General features: G+C 46.3%; 7 protein-coding genes across 7 annotated transcripts, besides 1 other annotated feature; 4 read left to right on the top strand and 3 right to left on the bottom strand.

The window, feature by feature from the left end:
* Positions 1 to 41: 41 nt before the first annotated feature.
* Positions 42 to 623, top strand: TSTA_112270 (uncharacterized protein; the record flags this gene model as incomplete). The annotated part of the gene is made up of 2 exons (XM_002481341.1): positions 42 to 77; positions 408 to 623. The coding sequence occupies 2 exons, from the start codon at positions 42 to 44 to the stop codon at positions 621 to 623; spliced, it is 252 nt and encodes an 83-aa protein (XP_002481386.1).
* A 2,341-nt stretch (positions 624 to 2,964) lies between these two features.
* TSTA_112260 (uncharacterized protein) lies at positions 2,965 to 5,546 on the top strand (the record flags this gene model as incomplete). Its single annotated transcript, XM_002481340.1, has 6 exons — positions 2,965 to 3,691; positions 3,723 to 3,871; positions 3,901 to 4,399; positions 4,500 to 4,669; positions 4,740 to 5,091; positions 5,122 to 5,546. 6 exons carry the CDS (start codon positions 2,965 to 2,967, stop codon positions 5,544 to 5,546), a joined length of 2,322 nt encoding a protein of 773 aa, XP_002481385.1.
* Positions 5,547 to 5,987: 441 nt separating this feature from the next.
* Positions 5,988 to 6,830: a mobile genetic element.
* A 1,876-nt stretch (positions 6,831 to 8,706) lies between these two features.
* TSTA_112250 (short-chain dehydrogenase, putative) lies at positions 8,707 to 9,460 on the bottom strand (the record flags this gene model as incomplete). Its single annotated transcript, XM_002481339.1, has 3 exons — positions 8,707 to 8,833; positions 8,893 to 9,088; positions 9,334 to 9,460. The coding sequence occupies 3 exons, from the start codon at positions 9,458 to 9,460 to the stop codon at positions 8,707 to 8,709; spliced, it is 450 nt and encodes a 149-aa protein (XP_002481384.1).
* A 3,390-nt stretch (positions 9,461 to 12,850) lies between these two features.
* TSTA_112240 (uncharacterized protein) lies at positions 12,851 to 14,228 on the top strand (the record flags this gene model as incomplete). The annotated part of the gene is made up of 2 exons (XM_002481338.1): positions 12,851 to 13,834; positions 13,896 to 14,228. 2 exons carry the CDS (start codon positions 12,851 to 12,853, stop codon positions 14,226 to 14,228), a joined length of 1,317 nt encoding a protein of 438 aa, XP_002481383.1.
* A 92-nt stretch (positions 14,229 to 14,320) lies between these two features.
* On the bottom strand, positions 14,321 to 15,817 carry TSTA_112230 (uncharacterized protein; the record flags this gene model as incomplete). The annotated part of the gene is made up of 3 exons (XM_002481337.1): positions 14,321 to 14,497; positions 14,640 to 14,649; positions 14,847 to 15,817. The coding sequence occupies 3 exons, from the start codon at positions 15,815 to 15,817 to the stop codon at positions 14,321 to 14,323; spliced, it is 1,158 nt and encodes a 385-aa protein (XP_002481382.1).
* A 1,496-nt stretch (positions 15,818 to 17,313) lies between these two features.
* TSTA_112220 (nitrilase family protein (Nit3), putative) lies at positions 17,314 to 18,438 on the top strand. The gene is made up of 2 exons (XM_002481336.1): positions 17,314 to 17,497; positions 17,557 to 18,438. The coding sequence occupies exons 1-2, from the start codon at positions 17,443 to 17,445 to the stop codon at positions 18,393 to 18,395; spliced, it is 894 nt and encodes a 297-aa protein (XP_002481381.1). The 5' UTR covers positions 17,314 to 17,442; the 3' UTR covers positions 18,396 to 18,438.
* A 1,525-nt stretch (positions 18,439 to 19,963) lies between these two features.
* TSTA_112210 (RanBP1 domain protein) lies at positions 19,964 to 24,137 on the bottom strand (the record flags this gene model as incomplete). The annotated part of the gene is made up of 3 exons (XM_002481335.1): positions 19,964 to 20,677; positions 20,735 to 23,667; positions 24,076 to 24,137. 3 exons carry the CDS (start codon positions 24,135 to 24,137, stop codon positions 20,139 to 20,141), a joined length of 3,534 nt encoding a protein of 1,177 aa, XP_002481380.1. The 3' UTR covers positions 19,964 to 20,138.
* Positions 24,138 to 24,601: the final 464 nt, after the last annotated feature.

The following is a 24,601-nucleotide window of genomic DNA, read 5'->3' as shown; positions in this document are numbered from 1 at the left end:
TTCTATACCTAGGTACCACCACCGAGATAAAGAGCTTTACCATGGCAGATCCTCGCCATCATATTGATGTAAACCTGGTTTGTTCTCCCAACCCGGCGCATGAATGTTTAAGATCGACCATTGCCCTCCTGCCGTGTCCTTTTGGCAATCTCAATACCTGGGCTACGCCTGTTTCAATAGGAATGTCTGCATGGGCATTTACCTCGTCCGTTTGTAGCCACTAGTTAATGTCAATACTCATGTTCAATACATGTCAACCAGTTAGAAATTATCCCTGGATTCTGACGTATTGTAAATCCTTCACCACTCAACATCCCTCAAGAAGATTAAGTTGATATCACACATACCCTCGCTGGCGAGGTAATATCATTCTAGCTATTAGAACATTCAACGCAGACGAACTTTAGTCAGATACGATTAGTAACTTACTTGAGGGGTTTCTACAATCACGGAAAAAACACCGCGGTGTAATAGTGTGGTCACCACCACGGGATGCCAGTGGATTGGAAAGCAAGGAGGGATTTGGGAACAAGTGGAAATGGTTAAAGACTAGCTGTGAGGACATGCCGGTGGCTACGAATTATTGGAGAACGAAAAGAGGAGAAGAGCCTCTTGTCTTTTAGGCGTTTCTCTATTAAGGCTATTGTATCGATTATAAGTTTAATGTGCTGGGATGTGCTCCCAAGCGGCATAGAACCTCCTGTCCATGAAAATGGACATGTGCATAAGTCAGAGACCGTTGAACTTTTCATAAATTGGGACTCCGGGTATGTTAGACATCAGTTCATCGGATTGCTTCTGAACCCCAAACTTGCTAGTTACTTCTTCTTTTCTCATCCTAGTAGAACCACTATTCAGGATTTGCCTGGAATAAACCCACCAATCTGACAATAGGAAGTTATTTCACTTGACCAGCGCCGGGTATGTTCATGTTTGTAATCTTCGGGCGAGAATATCTAGGAGGGGATTCCGGGCTCATTATAGCGGCAGGCTCCAGGCTGCGAGATCAACAATTTTTAGGTCAAAGTCGCATCGAAGCCCTTGGAGGACATCCTGTACAAATCTCGCAATATGGTGCTACACACGAGGCTCTCTTTGACTTCCAACAATAATAGCAATTTTCGGTCGAGCCACTGTCATCGTACGTCTAGGTGGAAGTCGAAATATATGCTTAGGTAGTAATGGACATAAGCTGAAGTCATTTGGACTTGTTCTGAACACATATGTAAATAGTTATTAGAGCTTCTACTTGTATTCCAGCAATTTCTACAAGATTGAAATGAGCGGAAGAGACGGTTCGCGCGGCTTGCTCATACCTAGAGCTTAGTAGTCCCACAATTCATTTGCCAAAATGGTTGACCTCCTGCTGAGCATCTCTATTTTCTCAAGGCAGATTGTTGAGAAGCTTCTTTGGTAGCAGGGGCATAGACTTGCCAATTAGTGTCTTAGCTGAATGTCCTCTCGAGAGGTATGAGTGATCTAGGAAGGAAGATTGTGTGGTTATCTTGTGACAGGAGACTGCATATGTAACAAGAAGCGTTGGTGCAATGATTTGTCTCTCATGTGAGTAATCCAATATTAGAGAGACTGCCATCAAAAGTAACATAGTTAGGTTGATGGCACCCTTAAGGACGATAAGAATGCCTTGCTCATGTCAAAGAGTAGTGTGTTGACAGGCAGAAAGGCTGCATGTGAACATTCAGACCAACAATCAATGGTGCTAGGCTAACATCTTTGGGGTCTGCAGTTTCACAAATCTCTAGGGACCAAGTAATTAGAAAGACTCCCAGTGTATAGCCAGATATTATCATGCACACTCTACACTCTGCAAATAGAGATCAATGCTGAAAACGGTGGGTGGTATCTAGAGGTCTTCAGTGTTGTGTAATCTCACAAATCTCTTGAGACCAAAAAACAATAGAAAAACTTCAAGTGCCATCACCTGATGATATTGCGCAATCCTGCGGCCAGGAAAGAGAATATAGTAGTAAAAAGTTGCGTAGTATTTGGACATCTTGCGTGATCAAAACATTCGAAATGCGAGGATCAGGCGCAGAAGAAACAACCTATGGTAGAATTGAGTTGGTATCTGTACGTCCGGTATAATGGATGGTTCACTACGCCTATTGTACAAGTTGCATGCCCATAATTGAACATCTAACAAAGTAGGATTGATTGTAGACGAGGAGGGTCAAGTGCGACTGTTTCCTTTGAACACCAATTGAACGACACCCTCTCTAGAGATGATATGGGGTATGAGTGGAACCGTAGATGCTTGCTTTCCTCTAGCTGCCCGCCTACGCCTGGCCGTTTTTAGGCTACCTTACACAGCCCTTAAGAGACGTTTTAGTATTGTAAAGAGACTCCATGATAAGATCCCCCAACGCTGAGAGAAGACTGAATGGAGAATGGAGATTGAGACGTCTCTGTGCCAATGCAGACGACTTGCATGACACCAAGCAGAGACTTCAAGTGCATAGCCATAGGATCTGGAAATTGGTAGCAGGCTAGGGTATGACAGAGCCCCAATTTCTTAGACATAAAGTTGCCATGGTCGCCATCCGAGGGTCATACAAATCATGTCCAAAGTGGGCATCTATTGACTATCAACCCAGAGTTTGTACTACTAACTGAGTATGTCGTATATTCAACCTTCGATGAGATCAACACATCACCCGACGACCTCAATCATGATCTAGAACATGGCAGCTAGAATTATTGTGCTTAAGATGTGATGCTAATTAGTATTTAAGCTATGAAGTTTCATCAGGTCTTCAGACTTCGACCGACTGACAGAAATTCCCAAACTCACTGATATCCGCTGAATTCTATACAATCTCGTCCCTTGTGATCATTCTTGACAATGTCGGCACCCACTGTTGCTGGAATTAATCCTACCACTGGTCCTGTTTCCGGTGGTACTTCTTTATTGATCGCTGGCACCAACCTGTCCGGCGCCACCTAATGACTTCTGGTACTGGTGTTACTACTGTCACGGTTGTTCCAAGTGGGAGCACTGCAACAACTGTCTCTGTTGTAACTCCTGTATGGCCCTATGCTGTGGGTGCAGCAAGAGTGGCCGTGACCACCGCGGCTGGCACTAGTACTCAGCCAGTGTTTTTCAACTTTACGAGTATTACTATCCCCGTACTTACTTCTCTGAATCCCACTCATGGCCCACTACCCGGTGGGAACACGACAATAATTACTGGCTCTAATCTGCTTTACACGACGGGCGTAACCTTCACGCAGGGCGCCACCACTGTGCCTGCCAGCAGTTTTGCTGTCCTATCCAACACTCAGCTTGCTGTCGTGGTGCCACCGGCTCCGGCCGGTCCAGGTGCGGCGAGCGTCAGCGTCAGAAATGGAGCAGGTTCCAGTGCTACAACTCTGACTTATACCTACGATTCCGCGGTAGCTCTCCCTACAGTCATGTCCGTGGTCCCCAATAACGGTCCCGCTAGTGGTGGGAATACAGTTGCGCTGACAGGAACTGGATTCTCATACGCCACTCGAGTAAATTTCGGTTCCACCCCTGCCCCCAGCTTCTCAGTCACCTCCGATACATCTATCACTGCGACTGTTCCCCCTGGAACCGGCACTGTGACCGTCACAGTGTCTAGTCCGGCTGGTAATGGTGTTGTCGGGGCCCCATATACATACAACGCCGCCCCCACGCCTTCGATTAGTAGTTTGATCCCAAACTCGGGGGTCACTTGCAGGCGGGAACACTGTCACTATTACTGGCACCAACCTCAATACCGTCACAGCGGTCAGGTTTAACGGCACTCCGGCTACTATTTTCACGATCCTATCACCTACGGCTATCAATGTCACTGCACCGGCCGGATCTGTTGCCGGGCCCGTTAATGTGACCGTCTTAGCTGACGCTTACACTAGCCCTCCTGCACCTACACATATATCGCGCTACCAGCACCCGTTTCGATATTCCCAACGGCAGGTATAATATCGCGCGGTACCCCCGTCGCTATAACCGGCACTGGCTTGACGGGAACATCGAGTGTCCTCTTTGGAACAACACCTGCAGCCAGTATCACTGTCGTTAGCGATACTGAAGTTGACGCCATCACACCTCCTCATGCTGTTGGTACGGTCCCTATTATCATCACCACTCCAGGTGGCACAGATACCTCCACGAGCTTCAGTTTCCAGCCACCACCTGTCATCACTTCTTCCAGCCCCTCTCAGGGATCGGAGTCAGGGGGAACAACAGTGACTATCAACGGAGCTGGGTTGATAATTGCAAGTGGCGTTTACTTTGGAGCAACTCCAGCGGCATCCTTTACTTTGGTTTCTGATAACCTCATAACTGCCGTCTCTCCTCCTGGAACTGGGGTAGTTGCCATCACTGTTAGCACCCCCGCGGCCTTCAGTAACGGTACCGTATTCCAATCTGTTGCTGCCCAACTCTCACGGCCATAGATCCGACATCTGGATCTATTCTCGGCGGCAACAATGAAACCCTTACTCAGCTCTAGGAGCTAAGCTGGTGATGGCGGACGCGATGGTGGAGGAGCCGGCGACAACAACGCGTTCGGGACACGTTATAACACCCTCAACGAGGGCCCGAGAGGCCATAGGCAGCACCAATAACACCAGCAACGTTAAAGCATCTAAGAAATCAATGACTCAAATGGAACTGACAGCGGTAAAGAAGGCAGCTAGCCTCATCGATGAGAAACAAAGCACTAGAGCAAGAGAAAATGATTAAAGAATAGTCAGTAATGATCCAGGAGCAGAGCAACACAATTAAAGCCCTACAGACTCAGCTGGAGACAGTCCAATGCCAGTCTATAGAAGAATGCAAGCAACTCCGGGAACAGCTAGAGACTATGGCGAATACTCCAATTAACGCAGCTCTCATGCAGACCAAATCACAGCCGTCATTCGCAGATATGATTAGCAGCCAATCTAGTCACCAGCAGGATACACATCTAGGCCCTCTAGCGCCTCCTACGGTGGCTAATACACTATTCTGCACAATCGACACTTCTCGCGTTGGAGAAGAAGATAAAGCTAAAGCCCAGATAGCTAATATTAGACAACAGATTGAGAAAGAGATGCGAGGGAGTGAGGAAACAAAGAATTAGCGCTGTGCAGCAATGGCCAAGGACCCAAAAAATGCAGACCGAGTCAAAGTGATTTGCAGGCATGAAGACGAGATCCAGCAGGTCAAAGAAGCTACCCAAAAGATTAATATGCCAGGAATGAGAGTCTTACGAGACCAGCTGTACCCGGTCAAAATCGACAATGCTAACCAGACAGCAGTCCTGGATGCAGATGGGAACATCCTACCAGGGGCAGTCGAGGTCTTGGGAAAAGAGAATAATGTCAACATTGCTAAAATCTCCTGGATCAGTAAGAAGGACTCCAACAAAGCATATGGATCTATAGTGGTATATATCACGAAAGGAACCGATGCTAAACAGTTAATAGATGGCAACTACTTTGATATAACAGGAGAATCTGCGTACACTCGAATCTTTGAACAATGGATGGGACTAGCTCAATATTTTAACTATTAGGAGATAGGGCATAAGGCCTTTTCTTGTAAAAAGACTCAGACCTACGCTAAATGTACAAATAAGGGACACTACCACAGCACCTGCCAGGTTATAATTCCAAAATGTGTTCCTTATGGAGGACCACATAAATCTTTTTGTGACGGCTAGGCTACGGAGCAGGATACCGTACGGACCTTGCCGGCACCTGGACTGAGCCCTAAGCCCTAAGAGGATGACCCTAACGGGGATATCCTTCTTTGTCTTCAGGATTTCCTAAATACGCACCGACAAGGCCCCGGACGCACATATAAAAAGAGTCCTTACGAGCGGCTTAGAGAGTCTTTTCTCCCTCTTTCCTCATGCCTAGTTTTTGCTCGATTAGTTATCTCTTAGGATAGAGAATGAACGCCCTCACATTTTAGCAAAAACTGCTGAGTACGACTCATATAGTCTCATGCATAAATCACTTTATATACTACAGAAAGGATATTATATACCATTGAAATGTTTAGCCTCTTGCCTACAAACCACTTTAGCACAAGGAAGAGGCACTCAGCAGAACAAGCACTTTTACTACTTTAGGAAGAGATCTACAAGGCCTAGAGAAATAAAAAGGTTCTCAGCTTGATTAGTTTTGACATCAAAGAGGCATACAATAGAGTCTTTAAAGAGCGACTTCTCCAAAGACTCAAGGCAAGGGGAATAACTGATAAGATAGTTCAATAGATTAATGCCTTTTGCTTAAGATGCACTGCAACTATTATGGTTAATGGGCTAATAAGTGAACAAGGAGAGCTATCTCAAGCAGGCCTATTATAAGGGTCACTACTATCACCAATACTATTTCTCTTCTTCAATGTGGACCTTATTTAGTACAAAATTAGCGTAGTAAGAGGCTCAGTAGCCTTCATAAACAACTACACAACCTTAATAACAGGCGCGTTAGCTGAAAAGAGTTGTACTGATATCTAAGCAGTGATTAACAGAGCCCTTGATTGGGAAAGACGCAGCAGAGCTATATTTAAATGTGATAAAACAACCATAGTACACTTTACCTAGACTGCAAGCTATTTAAGTAGCGTGCCATTCATAGTTAAAGATAAAATAGTCAAACCAAAGGAAAGTACAAAGATCCTAGGAGTAGTGATAGATTTCTAGCTATACTTCAAGGAACACATCGCCAATGCTGCTATCAAAGAATTCATAGCAGCTAGTGCTGAGAAGGCTAAAAATAATATTACGTGGATAGTAAGATAATTGTTTAGAGCAACAGTGGCACCAGCAGCAGATTATGCCTCTAATATCTAGATGCATACGTGTGGAGCAAAAGGAATATAGTATTTAACTAAATAGAATATAGAAGCATAGGGCCATCGCAGTTATAGGAGCCTTTTAGATAGTGGCAACTGCAGTAGCTGAGGCAGAAGCAGGCATTCAGCCTTTCTAAAATCGACATATAGAGAAAGCTATGAAACTACAGATTAACATTTAGACACTACCTAAATCAAATCCCCTGGTCAAACTGAGAATCATTATAACCTAGAGGTTTAGGTCTCCACTACAGAGGATATCCCAAATACTAGATACAACAGTAATAAAGCAGATAGAAACTATTCAGGCATTCACTATTCCACCATGGACAAACTGGATACAGATGATATACAAAGAGAACAGGGAAAGAGCTATTGAGATAGCTAACAAGGCAATAGGTATCTTGATTGCTATATGCACATCTACTAGATCAGGGATTGTGGGCATAGGAGGTCACTGTCAGAAGAATCAAGAATCCGCAGCCAATGGATTGACTAGATAGTGTTACACTACTGCACTAACGGAAACAAGGATTATCCGTAACCATTAGGGTTAGGGTATCAGAGATATTCTATGATGGATATAATCCAAGGATCAGAGAAATCAGAGGAATTCTATGGATTCTATGATGATGATGGAATATATAAGGACGCTCATTTATCATGTATTTAGTTTATTCTATCGTCTTGAATTAACCGTGCTAAGTACCCCTTAGCTTTGACAACTTGAGTATACGTTCTTCTATCGAACCGGATATTCATCCTTTTATTAAGACTTTGCTTTCAAGAAGCCTTTCGTACTTAGAAGCCTTATAACTTCAGCGTGTTATAAGCTATCCGAGATATACTCGACGGTAGTTCGACCGAAGTTTTCCGACAGTCACATAGAAGATACTCAAGCTAATAATAATATCAGATTTAGCTACTCCTTTACACTGGGGAAAAAGACAGAGTAGAATCTATACATAGCGGATTTAGAATCAATGGCAACCGCCCTGGAACATATCCTGCCCGAGACAAACCATAGGTGGATATCTATCCTTAGTAGTAATAGATCTATACTAGCAGCAATCAGTCAACCCCATCAACAATCTAGCTAAGCAACCATCCAGTGGATATACTCACTGGTTTAGCGTCTATAGCAACGAGAAACGCGGTTAATGTGACGGTCAGTAATGAGGTTATTCGCAGAGTTCTGTTTACGTAGTCACATGCTAGGGTTACGTAGGGGGGTTCGTGATTCTGTCACGTGATCACGACAATATGTTGGAACTCAGAATGAACTAAACCAATTTGGGAATAGGACAAGATTTGCGTATCAAGAAATTTCGAGAATTGGCATCACATTCCGACGCGATATTGAACATTACAAATCAACTTTACAGCCTATCTCTAGAAAGTTCGATTTGCACAAGTGTCGACTTTTGGTGATATCACTTCTATGGAATCTTGTATATAAAAACAGGTTCAATACTCCTAGATAAGGGGTTTTAGAGGAGTGCCGGAAAATAGACCTAGTTCCTTATACGTATTGTTTAGTGCTCGCCTTCGCTTAGTCATCGCTCTAGTAAACCAACGTTCCGACACAATACATCTTGTTTGCAGATAGCCTCACATTCCTAGCTTTTTCTTTCTTTCTCCATGTTTGGTATTCTTGTACTTAGCTTCCAATATGACTATTGAATGAGCCCTTACAGTTAACACAATTTTATAGGGTTAGTCCCTCCGGGCGTAATAAACATCATTCATTCATTTATCTCCCGTCCTCCATGCTCTTGGGGGTTAGTCATCAATATTAGGAGTTCCACAACATATTGGTCGGGCTCATCAGCTTGTCGAATTAGCTGTTCTACGAATCTAGTGCTAGCGACCTAGACGTAGATAAACCTACAGTTAATGACCTTTTTCTCATTACCATTCCGTAGAAGAGGCAGAAAGATCAAGATCATCATATGAGGGCCAGTATCGTTGACATGAAAAACGTCATCCAAGTCGGACCTTTTCGAAATCAGTAATCTATATCTCGGTATACACATGGACACTAAGGACTGGGTTACATTTCCTCCGCATGAGCCGCGCCCATGATGCCGGCAGTATTGATGAGAACATCCAGCCCATTCAGTCCTTTGTCCTTGAGGGCACTCTCAACAACAGGCACAGCATTACGCATGCTCGCCTCGTCGCCGACAGTGAGAGGAACGAAAATGACACGACCAGGATACTCTTCTGTCAACTCTTTCAGACGTGGATTCTCTGCCGTGAGGTTGCAAAGACGACTTTAATCTCAGTTTCTGGTTTCGCCGCCAGCTGGCGGACCATTTCGAAGTCGATTCAACGGTCAAAATACGACATACGAAAGGAAGTGTCTATATAGTCGTGACTACTCCAGTCGCCACGCAAGCAACGAACAAAGAATCTGCGGGGATAAGGCGGAGATTAGCAACGAGGTAATGATACTGGGATCTTCAAGAATTCATATCCCTTGCCTCGTCCAATACTTGCATATGTTATGGTCTGGACGGTCAAACTAGTAGCTGTCTCTGGGATGATCAAAAGTTCACATATGCAACCCTTAAAGGCCGTTGCATGAAAATATTCCAGAGCTGCACACACATTGTACGCCATGCAGCTCAGGTTAGGGTTAAACTCGAGTTAAATTCGATGCCACGGTGTTAAGGGGACAATTGTTGTCGTTAGTTTCGCGACAGGCTACGGTAAAAGGTATAAACGTGAAAGTAGCTCCCATAAACGATCGGGAAAGGCATTATTGAGGATTGATCAATCTCTGTTGCTAGTATAGTGCTTACTTTAGATCGCTTATTATCGATGGCTTTTAACTGGACTATGCATTACTTACCTAATGTACTAAAGAAGACACGAGTTATGCAAAAATGAATACTTTAGAAGAAGGAGTTGGCGGTCTTTGTCTAATGTTTCGACCCCAGCAAAGCCCATGGCCCGTAGCCCTAAATTTATCCCAAACGGGTAATTTCGTGCACGCTCCTAATGAAGCATTGCTAGTTTTCCCAGCATAATCAGTCAAAAGAATATCATTTGTACTCATCCAGCAAAGAATAAACACCTCTGGTAAAACTCCACCATGAATGGAAACCATCTTAGCTCGGTATGATGGTTAAGACATTTGCAACGGGCAGCTCCCCTATGTAGGTAGTTGTAGACCGCTAGGCGATGTAGTAAATGAATGTACTTTTTGTACCATTAAAAGTAATGTTTAGAATTTCACGAAGTCAGTAATTGCACAGATGACTGTTTCACATGTCAAAGTCTGGCGGGAAGGGAAATGATACCATGCCGGAATGAATCATGCAACAAAGCAGCAAGAAAAAGGAGCTCCAGGGCTGCATGAACTTTGTACGTGCTCAGTAGTTAGGTTGTACGTAATTATCCTCCATGCACCACCATGCAATGGATCATCTGCCGAAGTCTCATTTACAGACACAGCCACAAATAATTAGCCTGCACTGTCCTTCCCATCCCCTGTCCATATTCATATCCACACTGTTTCCTCAACTGATTGTTAAGTGCCAGTAGCCACCCATGTCCTCAGATCCAGCTGGATATATCCTCGGGCCAATCAACAGCCACTTCTGACTACGACTCTACCAAGGTATCCTTGAGTAACTATGGCCGTACAATATCGGGCTCACGGAGGCGAGAAAACTCTTACTTTTTGAAAAAGCAACAACATATATTGCTCTCTCAAATGGTAAAACATTGCACAAACCGTAAACAGGACCGTACCTTGCAGATGTAGCAGAAAATGACTATAATGCATGATAAAGTCACCCATAGCGTGCCACGTTCCTTTATTTATCGTTTCTCCTCTCCAGCGACCAGCTCTTTTCTCGACTGGGATAGTCATCTGCACTTCCCCACTTGAGCTGCACCATTTGATCATGGATTTGAGTCCACACCATCAATGTCCAAGTCTCAGCCCTGTTGTTTCAAAGAACACAGTGTTTTTGGACGCTCACTGGTTAGAGATATGACGGGGCCTGATTGGTCGATGTAAACAAATCGGCGGACGAAACTCTGATTGGTTGCCACTGCGGATAAGCGATCGACCAACGAGAGGCGAGAAATGCTACTACCAAAAGAATAAAAACGACTTCATCCACACAAAAGTCCTTTGGCTTCTTGACGAATTCCCTTCGTCGGCAGCATCTATTCGTCCATTGGAAAAGAATAATGCCTTTCTCATTCCTCTTAGTTCCGATTTGCTTTGGGTACCCAATTTTTTTGGTCCCTCTTTTTTCAAGGCTAGAGTGAAAATTGTGCCTGATGATGATGTTCAACCAGGTCCATTCGATTGCTCTGGGATAGATGATGGTGTGGGACGAACACGATCAGTCAGTCTTTGCTTAGCATGCTATTAGTAATGTTTTCCATTGTTTCGGATCATTTCAGCATCCCAAAGATGGAGGCTCAGTCAATAGCTCGGAGGAAAAGAAGAAAGGATGACCAAGTCTTTTCCCTCTTTTCGTTGATCTATTTGAATCCTTCCCTTTGTTTATACATGACTACATATTAATATCAGCTGGTTTGTCAACAAAAGATACTCTTCTGATACTCACTGACACCCTTGTATCCGGCAAGTATGGCAAAACGGTTCTACAAAAAGCACATACCACTCGTTTCATACTTAAAGAATCAAGTCCTCCTCGGCTGTTAGCCGCGTCATTCGTTACTCGTGTTTCTCTCGAAACATACATGCTTACTCAGCCGTATAACTGTGCATGCTGTATAATACATTCCCGTTGCTGTCGAGATTGAGTTCGGCCAACTTCGCTTATTGAGAAGTAGGTCCTCGAACCCGTAGATGATATCTGCGTTGAACTGATTTTGGAAAGTCGTGCACATTTTCTCTCTTAATTCATATTGCACATTAGACGGTGTTCCTGGGTTCTCGGCTTGATATAGTGGTATAGACGGTATCGGATTCTGTTTCTTCTGTTTCGTTTCGAGCATTTGCACAAAGTGAGTTTGCCCTACTTGATGTTAGAACCCCAAATGAATGTAGCTGATGTCGATAGAATAATTCACTGTCCGGTGTCTCATTTCCCCATTTCCAGTGTGAGGTTGTGATACTTTTTGAAGCGAGTATCTTACTGTTGCAAGGCTTGTTTGCCGCTCAGATATCCGCTAGTGTTTAATCCGTCAAGATATTTGAAAATGACTCAAACACATATATCTTCTGGCTTGCGCATCGACACGAGTTTCTCCTCGGGCCAATTATCAATTCATGAATATCGAAAATCCCTGTCTCGGCAAGACAAGATCTCACCCACCTCTCCACGACCCAGACTCAAGAGAAAACCAGCTGCCTTGAACCTATGTCAAACGCACCATCATGACTATGGATTTCAGCACCAGTCTCCTGTCTCATCGGCTTCCTCGAGTCCTCCGCCACTTTCTTTCAGCCAGTCAGTTATTAGTTTGTCTGGTGGTGACCTCCCGACACCAATATCTCCGATACCCGTGGTTAGGTCATTCTCACGGCCTGTGCCATCAAACCACTTATCAGGACGACGACTAGTAAGTGTTTGTTAGGGTGCCCTGTTCAATTATCTGGTCAACCTGATTGTGAATATTTTTTTTTTTGTTTGCTCAATCTTTTGCGTTTCCTGTTTAATCTCTGCACAGTGAAAATCCATCTTCCTTTCCCATCACTTTCATTTGCTCATCATACTTCTCTCACCACTTTTATTGTTAACTTTGGAATTGCTGAAGCACATATATTATTGGCCCTAGAGGAAGGAAATCGAGTCACTAACCGTCTAGCAGCACCCGTTCTCTGCTCGACTGAAGAAACAAGCTCAAAATTTCGCCAGTCACAGTCGAACATCCTCAGGTCTGACGGTGCCCTCCCCTAGCACTCCAGTCCTGAAAATCAAGCACAAGGGAACAGAATTCGAGATTCTGAATCCCAAAAGTCCATCGCTTTACTTCGAGACAGCTGCATCATACCCGCTATCGATCTATTCCAAGGACAAGATGGAGCACGACAGCCCAGATATTTCTCCAACTCACTCATTGATGAGTTATGGAATACCTGACGATATGATTCGTCCTATTTCAGCATCCGAAAGCGCGGTTCTTTCTAAGTACACTTCACCAGCACCTTCACCAGGACTGCCACAATCCAGCCACTCTTTTGCTGCATTGCCTCCCTTGAAGGAGCCGGCTTCGGCTACAGTGTCACCGCGATCACCCAAGTCTCCAGCGAAAACACTGAAACAGAAGGTATCTCGTCTGTTTGGTGGCTCGGATAAGCGTTCATCTCCTAAATATGAAACCTTTCAAGAGAATTTCGACCGCCATGAAAGAGATACACCTCGTTCTCCGCTGTCTGGTCACTGGGAAGTAGAAGAATCGGTGAAACTCATACAGCAGCCAGCTTCTGACAAGACAGCCAGCGCTGAGAGGGATAATGAGGACCCATCTCGTCACGAATTTGAAGAACTCTCATCCCGCCGTCGACCAACCTCGCGATCTTACTCAGCGAACCGTCATCAAACTCTCCAGGATGCCCTCCGTCAACTGGAAACCGAAAACAACGGTTTGACCTTTGAGGATATCATGCGCTACATTGGCGTAGAAGATGAGGATAGAATTGTATCTGCCGATGATGATGATGATGGAGTGCACGATGAGAGAGTTGAACGCCCATGGCAGCCAGATACATGGAACGAACCGACTCAAATACGTATGCCACACAATCGACCTTCGAATAGCAACCTTTCGACGAGTGCTCCTAGCACCCGTGCCTCTATTCGTCCATATGTCGAGCGGGCCGCTGCCTTCATGGCAACTACCGGTACTAGCTCCGGCGCGTCCTCGTTGTCATCTGATCTAGCTGAAGCAAAGCATGATATGGGGAATGTCGAGCTAATCAATGGCGACGAGGATGAATTTGCAGATGAGGAGGAGGAATATGAAGAGGAAGATAAAGGCCACACTACGGAAGATGACAATGAGGTGGGTTTCCTTTTCGGGAAGTCCCTCTTCCCATCTGTACAATACTAACGTGACTCGTCAGGAAACGGCACCTGCCCTTCGCATCGTCTCCCGTCGTGCTCGTCCGTTATCCTCCAACCCTCCAGACCTCGACACTCCCATCCTCTACGACTCAGAACCAGAGGACGACGCCTCTACTCCTCCTTCCCCTAATCCACAGCCAGTGACAAGGATCAGCTGGTGCCCCGAGATCCCCGTGCGTCATCCTGACCATCGCTACATACGTTTCGAGGATATCCGAGTTACTACGCCGCCGCCTCCTCAAATTTCGTCAGCACCGAGAGTAGTGACTACTACTATTGCTCCTAGGAAGAAGCAAAGGAAACACTGTAAGTTTCCCGTTAGCATCTGGTAAAATAAATCCTTTGCTGATATGTGTGTTTAGCGTCTCAATGCCATTGTCTATGATATGATGACTGTATGATACTACAACTTTGGCTTCATTGGCTAATCAATTTTTACGATTGACGAAAGTGACGGACTGCACTCCCATGTATTTGGGTATCCAGTCTCTGTATGTTGGAAACTGTGATGACTTCGAAGTTGGCAGGCATGATGGATGCATTCTAGGATGATTTTGAGCTTATAGAGAGACGCAGGGACTGAAATGACCAAAATGAATTTCTAGGAAGAATTGAGCAGGCTGCCGGCCAGTATAAATAAACACAAAAGCTACGAAATAGTAGAAACAAGAGCAATGACTGTAATGATCCCGCGTATCGCAATGCTGTATAGGTCGAAAATAGAGAGAAAACCAGTTCCATACCTTTTTCTCCCTGAGGAAAAGTTCTAGATGTATAAAAGACTAACGCCTCCCAATGCGATGCCAGATATGGACTCAAACAAAAGTAATAAAAGGAAAAGGAGAGCTGTAAATATAGACAAAGAAGTGAAGTAGCGAGATGCCCAAGGAAACAATCAGAAATCAGGTCGCCCCTAAGGGCTCGAAGGTCTAGAAGTCGGTGCCTCATACATGGCCGATGCTATCGTTGCGCAAACCAGACTCTTCCGTCTTAATGTCTGCTCGCTCTTCTTCGAAAGTAATTCGCGAGCACGGGGTTTTGCAATTCGCGTCGAAGAGGCGAATGTCGCCGCTGAAGAAGTGCTACGTCGCCGGACCATCTCAGGATTTAACGACGTCCGTGAGCGATAGCGCAGATTTCCAGCTACAGAAGCGCCACTTCCGCATCGAGGTTTGATGGACGGTCGTCGGAGGCTTGGCGGGGAAGTATCTGGTGGTAAAGAACTAGGATGGCATTCGTCATCACTGAGGCCCACTGACTCGGAGGTCCGACTGCTGAAGTTTTCAGCTAGCAGAGCAAGCTTGAGAACGTCGACATTGCACTGCGCTCGAGACATTTGCTGGCGTTGGGAACGCAAGCTTTGCTCACGCGGGAAACGCTGCTGGGGCACGTCCAGAAATCCATCGCTGTCGAGAGGTATAGATGTTGGAGACTGCGCATTGTGATACGGTTCCCAGCCAGAAGTCAACAGATCGTCGTATCCTTCATCGTCATATTCGCCTGGTGGGGTCAAAAGCGTCCGTACACTGCCACGGGAAGAGCCGGAATCTTTGGTCACAGAGAATGAAAACGAGGTCGGAGAGATTGGTGAAACTGGTGACTCATGGGGAGCGTGCGATAACCCTGGAGTGGTATTCTGATCCAAAGTATGGGCATTCAGCTTTTCCGTCAGCGTGCTAACGGAAATTCGGCGCTGAAACTGCTCGTAGTTGCTCGGCATAGAGGTGGGAGGTTGTTGCGGACGACGATGAAACGGGGAACGGGGACGTGATAGCGGACGCGATCTTCTTGGTAAAAATGATGAGGGTGAGGGACACCGTGAAGAAAGCGGAGATATTGTCGTGCTATCGCAGTCGAGCATCAGTCGGTCGTCCCCTTCAGCCGTGGAAGACGGTGACGGGAATGAGAAGTTTTCGAACATGGTCGCTCATATAACGATGGAGTCCACCTTCGTTTTTGTATATTGATCGGGTTATCCAAGCAGCAGGTACGTAGAGTCGATGGATCTTGTTGAATTGGGGGCTGCAGGATGAGGATGACAATGTATAACTTTAAAGCCGACGCGTGAGAATAATATGAGTAATAAGGCTCCCACGGCGGTTAAATAAGCCGGCCAACCTTAGCCCACCCAGACAGTCAAAACGATGAAGCGAAGAGACCGTCTACGTAGCAGATATGAAAAAATAGAATGTAGAGAAGCAAAATGTCGTCCTCTTTGTCGTCTTTTTTGCCTTCTCTCTTTTTCTCTGCCTAGAATAGAAAGTGGCACGCCGCTCAGCCGTCTCAGCCAATAAGAGGCGGCTCTCGGCCAAATAGCGGGCGGCGCTAAGAAAACAAGCTCGACCACTCACAGGCCGGCAAATTGTTCTCTTCAGCTTCTGGAAGCCGGCCTAGTGCCCGTTCGGGCTTAGTGCGGATACAGCGAACTCTAACTCCTGACTGATGCCTCAGGAAGGAATAGGGGCCTGACGCTTAGCCGCGACCTGTTTGATATTCATGCCAAACAACTGATCATCCCACATATTTATGCGACTTTCCACTGTTGCCATCTGTCAAACATGAACACAAAAACACAAACAAACCACCCCACAGACTCATCTCTACGTTTGGTTTCAGCTTTCGGTCCGTTTTGCCCTTTTCTGTATAAGCATGACTGGGAGCTATAGCTGGGGCGGAAGATGCTAAGCATGTCATATTGAATTTCAGTCACAGCCACAGTCAACATCTTAGTTCGCGGATGCAGGTGACTATACGACTCGAATTTAAGATCCAATAAACGTCGCTGTATAACTTACTTACTTTGCCTGGATCCTCGTCGTACTCCGTACAGACTAGGTGAATATTTCAGCACTTGCTACCCCCTATATCCAGCCGTTGCATGATTCTGGTCCCGTTGGTAAAATGGTTGGTCGCTAAGTCGTCGTAGTCATCAGATAAGAGGGAGTTGGCGATGTCGTGTTGCGCAAACCATATTTAGGGGCGTTATGCCAAAGGAACGACCCATGTGGATGGATTGTGGAGATGTCCAGAAACAACCGATCCAACTGTCTCACTTCTGAGCTTACGACTGGGTTGCTATCAGATGCTCTTCCACATTTGGATAAACACCGACGAAAGTCATAAAACGCGTCGCGGTACCTGGGGCTGAAACTAGAAGGATCCTTCATGGGGGCAGCTGTGGAGTCATAACTGTATAACAACAAGTTAGCAATATTGCGATTCCAAGTTGGTAATTGCTCTCGTGCGTAAGGTTCTATTTGCTGATGTAGACTTGTTTCTGGTGACTCTTGTCGTCGTTGTTATTGTTGTTCAAGACTTGGCTGAAGCTTCAGAAAGCGGAGATTTGGTTGCGAAATTCGTGCCTGATAAATAGGGCATAAACCACGACATCGGAATGGAGACCGGACTTCAGACCCCGCGGACATGAGAGTCCCATACTCTGTACAACTACGACAATTTATAGCAGACTCCATCAAACAACCTCAAATAAATCTGCTTGATCGCACGATATTAGAGTAGGATAAACAGGATCACAAGATTACAGAAATGACGACACTTCTCAAACAACCCCTCAAGCTCGCCCTCATACAGTTGGCATCCGGTGTGTTCGATCACAATCCAATCCTTTCCCAAGTGAAGAACTAACAAATTAACCTTTAGGAGCCGATAAAGCCACAAATCTCACTCATGCGCGCACCAAAGTCCTCGAAGCCGCCAAAGCTGGCGCCTCATTAATCGTTCTCCCGGAATGCTTCAACTCTCCATACGGCACGCAATTCTTCCCCAAATACGCTGAGACTCTCTTACCTTCGCCACCCACAAAGGAACAGTCGCCTTCATACCATGCGCTATCGTCGTTGGCCGCGGAGGCGAAATCATACCTTGTTGGGGGCAGTATTCCAGAGTTGGAACCAGAAACCAAGAAATACTACAACACATCACTTGTCTTTTCGCCAACGGGAGCGTTGATCGGCACCCATCGCAAAACCCATTTATTTGATATTGATATCCCGGGCAAGATTACTTTCAAGGAGAGTGAAGTTCTCTTTCCGGGTAACAAGGTCACAATATTAGACTTGCCAGAATACGGGAAGATCGGTTTAGCTATTTGTTACGACGTGCGATTCCCGGAATTAGCAATGATTGCAGCTCGCAAGGGCGCATTCCTGCTCGTTTATCCCGGCGCATTCAATACGACGACTGGACCTATGCACTGGTCTCTCCTGGGACGAGCGCGAGCAGTAGACAACCAGGTCTATGTCGCCATGTGCAGCCCAGCCCGTGATATGAGCGCAAGTTACCATGCGTATGGACATTCCTTTATCGCTAGTCCGAATGCCGAGGTTTTGGGTGAATTGGAGGAGAAGGAGGACATTGTATATGCTGATTTGACGAATGAGGCCATTGATTCCGCAAGGAAAGGCATTCCTGTATATACACAGCGCCGATTTGACGTTTATCCTGATGTAAGTGAGGGTAAAGTCAAGCCGGAAGATTAATTTTTGGTAGATTCAAATACTACTGTAAAGTCCTCAATCTAGCCAATCATATCGTGTGGAGACTGTGGTTGCGAAGAAGTCGAAGGATCGCTCACGTGACCATTTCCCAACCAATGACAGTACGTATTCCCTTAAGCGACGCACTACGGCGGGCGCCCACACAAAATCATTCTAACGATCTGAGGTTGACTTCTTTGACTCGACGACGACGACAACTGAAAAACGACAGTCCGGCACATTCCACACAGCCAGTTAGTACTCCTCCCATTTTCTCTGGTAATTATCAGCCTCAGAAACTAATCTTTGATCGTTTAAAGAAATGTCGAGCACCACCAAGGGAAAGAAAAGCGGCCGTTCCGCCATCGCCGACGTTGTGTCGCGCGAATACACCATCCACCTGCACAAGAGAGTATGTTGAATCAATCCCTATCCTTTCGCATTGTTTTGCGCTTCACTACACAGGAGGTTGTTGGCCCTACGATCGGATTTGCAATATGTCTTGTTTCCCAGTCCTTTTTTTTTCGCCCGTCCTACCGCATAGTCGAAGCGTTGAATTGTCGATATGAAAACATTTTTCTACTCCGAGTCTTCAAGCGACTTCGTTAGAATCATGAATTGGGATTCAAGAAGCGGGTGGACAGATCTCAGCGAAGGGAGGGAATAAGACATAGCAGATTACGATTTGTTAGACAATGGACGGAGAACGTTTTTCTCTTCTCGGTTCCTTCTTCTTGCGAGAGAATCGGAACCATAAGAAAAACATCCTTTCAGCAAATTAGTTTGATGAAGTCCACCTCTATGGCCTGGCTGCATTTCATGCAGTTCAACTCTCAATTTTTTCCACACACAAAAGGCATTTTGGACGGAAGACTAATTTTCCCTCTTTTCTATCAAAAGGTGCACGGTGTCACCTTCAAGAAGCGAGCTCCCCGCGCTGTCAAAGAGATTCGTGCTTTCGCTGAGCAGGCTATGGTAAGCTTTCCCTCCCCGCGGCTCTTTCCCCTTCAAATGACGATATTAATGGAGAACAGGGCACCAAGGACGTCCGCCTCGACCCCCAGTTGAACAAGAAGGTCTGGGAAGCCGGTATCAAGGGTGTCCCCTTCCGTCTCCGTGTCCGCATCAGCCGCAAGCGTAACGACGAGGAGGGTGCCAAGGAGAAGCTCTACAGCTACGTTCAGGCCGTCAATGTCAAGGATGCCAAGGGTCTTAACACCACTGTTGTCGAGGATGCTTAGATATCATAAAATTCGAGTCTTGTTGCATACGGTGTTCTTTCCAAATCAAAATATGCTTTTGTGATCATGGCGTGGTGGGAAATTTTTTTTTTATCTTGATGGCATGTCTTTGTACGGATATGTTTCCCTGGTCCTCTATGATGAGAACCAAGGGCAGGTTATCGGTATCTTAGGGTAACCTGCATAAAATAACACATTATGAAACGAAATGTCAACCACATCAGTGTATGACAACATTAGCTTACGCCTTTCTTCATAGAACTCAATCTACCAAACTAAGCTGACTGGCTGACTGTAATAGTATTGCTTTGAATCTGTACACATGAAGAATTCGAGAATGAATTGTGTTTATTCCTGAAGAACTGGATATCCACCATCGAAGTCGAAAGTAAAATACACTGCTACAATACACGTTGATATCATGCCTGGGGAGAACTCCGTGAAAATCATCAACAAATGCTTCTTCATGCAAATCGATCGCAAAAAATGACAATTCATCATTCCCTTACTGAGGCAAACCTTCTTTGGCCGTCTTCACGGCATTCTCAACTTCTGCAGTAATCTCTTTCTTGAATCGAAGCATCCACATGTCCAAACCAGAACCATCCCGACGAGGCACTAAAAACGAGCAACCGCCGGGTTGAAACTTGTAGTCTATGGCGCGACTAATGGCTGTATTGAGGACAGCTTTTCCACTAGGATCGGCACGTAGCAGGAGACGAGCACGCTTTGTTTCCTTGTTCACAAGAACACGGAGGGGACCAACACCCTGGACTTCCCAGGACTTCTCGGTCTTTCCGCCCTCCGACTTGTCCACGTATTTCGAGCCTCGAGAGCGGCCTTCAAAGATGCAGTCTTCATCTTCTTCGCCAGCATTAGTCAAAAGATTAAGTTGAGCATCCTTCGGGGTTTCAGTGTCGGTGTCTTCCGCGTTCGAATCAGATGTGACGCTCGCGGTGGTCGTTCCCTCTTTAGCAAGGAGTTGAGCGGCAGGATTGAGGCTAGACGAGAAGGGATTGAATGTTGATGATGGTATGGAAGATCCTATTAAACGATTGTTAGTACGGGGCACCTTTAAACCATCGAGACTGTAAAACTTGCCCCCAAAGATGTTAGATGCCTTTGCAGCGGATGCTGGGCTGAACAGGGGAGTGCTGTTGGGTGCTGCGAGGGATGTACTAGGAGTAGTTTGTCCGAAAAGTGGGTTGACCTTGGGCGTCTCTGCTTTTTCTTCATCTGAGCTCAGATTGACAGGTGTCCCGTCAGGTCTGGTGATACGACCGAACAAGCTGGTTGTTGTTTTTGGTTCAGCCTCAGAATCAGGCTTGCTCTTCTCGGCCCGCTTGGATAGCTCCTCTGTCAAATCGTCATCGGAAGATTCTCCAACATCTGAGGTTGCAGTGGAAGCGTTCAAGTGTCCAAAAATGTTATGTATTCCGACAGAGGGTGCTCCGAGCTTGCTGTCGAAAACGGAACCAGAAAAGGCGTTAGATTGTGGTTGCACGGAGCTGGGTTTCTCAACTTTCTTTTCGACAACATGCTCTGCTTCGGAGTCACTGCTGTCTTCGTCCGTATCATCACCTTTGGCTTTCTGAGAAAACTGACTCATAAAGCTCTGTCCAGAAGCTCCAAACTTAGGAACCTCAAGTTGAACCTTAGGGGCATCAGCTGAAGACGCCTTAAAACTTCCCTTACCAAACTGGCTAGCAAAATTCTGGCCGGCAAGATTGCCAAACTTGGGGACCTCGAAAGCGGGTTTGACAGCTGTTTCCGGCTGTTCCTTCTGGGGAGATGCCGGACGAGTGGTTTCTTTAGCGGGTAAAGCACCAAAGCTGAATAGATTAGAGCTGCTAGAGGCTGTGCTAGCTGGAGTGGCATCTTTGGGTGCGGAGAATGAACTTGCAAAGATGCTAGCCGTTTCTGACTTGCCATCTGCACCTGCCTGGGTTGTAGGGCGCACAAAAGGTTGAGCCCGGCGTTTACTGTTCACGCTATCATCAAGATTTTCAGTCGACTTTCGCTTGTCACCAGAAGACGAAGAAGGTTGTAAAAAAAGTGGAAGTACTGGCTCAGCCTCTTGACCCCTGGACTTCTTTGTTGTTGGCCTTTGAACAGGTGATTCAATCCCATGCGCATCGTCAAGCTTGCGTTTGCCAGGTTTGTTAGTGAGTGAACCGACCGGTACGCCGATCACCCGTCGCATACGAATGTAATGGAGAATGATACTGTCCAAGCTCTGGGTCTCAGGATCGTAGGAAGGAATAAGCTCTTTGAAGCTACGATTCAGATCACGAATTTGGGCTCTCTTGTCCTGTTCAAGAGATTCCTCAGCAGAAACTTGAGGTGTAGCCGCAGACTTTTTGGAGAGACCTTGATCCATAATTTCGGCTCCCATTCTCTTGCCGGGGCTGAGCTGAGATGCAAACATAGTCTCTTTTTGAGCTAGTTGAGAAGCTCCGGCAGAAAGTGATTGGGACGGCGCGGTGGTTGTGGCCGACTTTGAACTTCCCGCAAAAAGTGATTGAGTTGGCGGAGCAGTCGTTGCAGAAGCCGATGGAGCTGGAGCTGGCGCTGGGCTTGTAGCTGGTTTATTGGAGCTGGCTGCAAACAGTGATGAAAACGGATGGGGTCCAGTCGAAGCGGTGGTAGTGGGTGCAAATACAGAACTAGCTGTGGTTGTGACACCGTTTGGTGCAGGTGAAACGGATCTTGATTGTTGCTGGCCAAAAATATTACTAGAAGCGCTAATGCTTGGCGAAGGAGGGTTGGCGGTCGCTGATGGAGTAAAAGTGCCAAAAAGCGAAGACGTAGGACGACTGACGTTGGATGCAGATGGAACGGAGCTCTCTGCCGGCTTCTGGCCGAAAATGTTTGAAGGAGCAGCTGAAGGTTGTTCGCTTGGTTTGCGCTTACCATCGGGGGAAGTGCTCATGTCGTCAGAATCGGTAGTGAGATTGAATAGAGGCTTCTGAGTTGTAGCAGTTGCCTGTCCAAAGTTGAAAGTACCTGTTGAAGGCGCATTGCCCAACAAAGAGCCGCTGGCCTTGGCTGGTGTGGACGGAGTGAAACGAGGGGTGCTATCATTCTTCGCTCCTACAGATTGTCCAAACAAAGACGCACCAGGAGCTGCGATAGTAGGAGTTTGCCCAAAAATATTAGGTGTTCCAGAGATGGCAGGTTTAGGTTGGAACAATGACGAGCCACTAGAGGCAGAAGGGGTCTTTCCAAACAAAGATGTAGGGCCGTTTGTCGCGGCGGCGGTTGTAGTGGTACCGGCGGAAGAAGCACCGACTGACTGACCAAACAGGTTCGTAGTGCCCGTGGTGGGTGGAGGGGGGTTTTGACCAAAAAGAGTTGAGCCCACATTTGTTACAGGTTTAGACTGGAAGAGCGGGGAGCTAGGAGCAGCAGATGTAGAATTTTGACCGAAGAGTGAGCTTGGAGCAGTGGTTGCTGTTGTTGGGGTAGATGCAGGAGCAGGAGATGCGGCTCGTCCGAAGAGGTTGGCGTCAGTGCTTGTCGGCTTTGTTTGTCCAAACAATGATGGACCAGTCGAGGCAGGCTGTGATTGGAAAAGCGGACCAGAAGTAGGAGCAGGAGTAGGCTTTGCGAATGGGTTGGGAACGGTGCTTGCTGGTTGAGATTGGAAGCCTGAGTTCAAATTTTGACCAAATATGCCCTGACCTGAGGGTTGTGCAGGCTGAGTTGAGCTTTTGGCACCGAAGATGTTGGATTGCTGATTCTGGCTTTGAATTTGTGCGTTGCCGCCGTTCAGATTGGCAAATGGGTTGTTGGCAGGAGTAGAATTGAACCCCCCAAAATTGAAGGAGCCACTCCCAGCACCGAAAGAAACAGACTGGGAGCCATTTTGAGGGGCACCTGAAGCACTCGGTGCAGGAAAGCTTTGAGATTGACCGAAGGAAAAGCCATTGGAAGCTCCAGAGCTTGAAGGGCCCGTATCGCCAAATGAGAATGGTGTCTGAGGAGCGGTTTGCGTGGCCGGCTTGGCTCTACGCTTGTTGAGTTCTTTGATCCTACCGGGAGAATGTAAGAATCCAAACATTTTAGAGGCTTTGAAAGGATGATTTGCAGAAACAAAAGTCTTGTTGTGCTGAACGAGTGGGTTGAAAGATGAAACCGAAGAAAAAATTGATTGAAGAAAGCAGTTGAGATAAAAGGACGAGTTGAAAGAGAGAAGTTGGAGGGAGAAGGAGTGGGATGACTTCAATACTGGTGAGAAGCAGACGAGGACCGCTCGATAGGAATACGACAAATGAACGAGACAACGGAAACACAATCGAGTTTTTGTCAACAATAGCCACTTCTGTGAGCCTGATAATGCGGCAAGATTGCTGCTCTGCCCATGGCTAATAGGGAATACCCGATAATAGGTCAAACAATACAAGCGACACAACAATAGCCAAACGAAACTCTTCACTTACCTCCTTGTGGCCAACTGAGCAGCTGTTGCCCGCTGAGGCGTATCATTTGGAGTGCTCGACATGTCGAAATTGATCCCAGCAGACCTGTCAGCGTGCGGGCCTGGAAGAAGGCGTTTCGACATCAACGGAGCGCAGTTGAAATATCAACTCCCCCAACGAACTGACCGTGTCCTTTCCTAAGCGCTGAACACAACTACCACAGCGATAGTGACACCGCAAAAGCCCAATCCACAGTTGTGAAGCTATCCAATTTTCGCCCCTCCTTGTTTTTTTAATAACTTCTGGTCGTCAGTTGCGCCAGCTATGGATTCCCAGATACAACACGAGGGATGGATGAGGCGACTGAGTCCTTCAATACGACGCGCTGCTACTCTCAGTAAAGTATCGTTTCGACATGCAAGATATCAAATAAATGGTGCTAAAATACGTTTTGACAGCAATCTATTGTTCGTCGCGATGCACGCGCAGCATAAATCGAGGATTCGATCGATGGAGGAAATGCAATCCGTCGGCGCACAGAACAATC

Source organism: Talaromyces stipitatus, genomic scaffold, assembly GCF_000003125.1.
Source record: "Talaromyces stipitatus ATCC 10500 scf_1105507295555 genomic scaffold, whole genome shotgun sequence".
Lineage (NCBI taxonomy): Eukaryota > Fungi > Ascomycota > Eurotiomycetes > Eurotiales > Trichocomaceae > Talaromyces > Talaromyces stipitatus.
This window is presented reverse-complemented; position numbering and strand designations above follow the sequence as displayed.

Bases quoted from the DNA above. Each gene is read 5' to 3' on its own strand.
- TSTA_112220 (XM_002481336.1), top strand. From the start codon at position 17,443: ATGACGACACTTCTCAAACAACCCCTCAAGCTCGCCCTCATACAGTTG. The intron at 17,498-17,556 runs GTGTGTTCGATC...ATTAACCTTTAG, and splicing joins CCTCATACAGTTGGCATCCG to GAGCCGATAAAGCCACAAAT.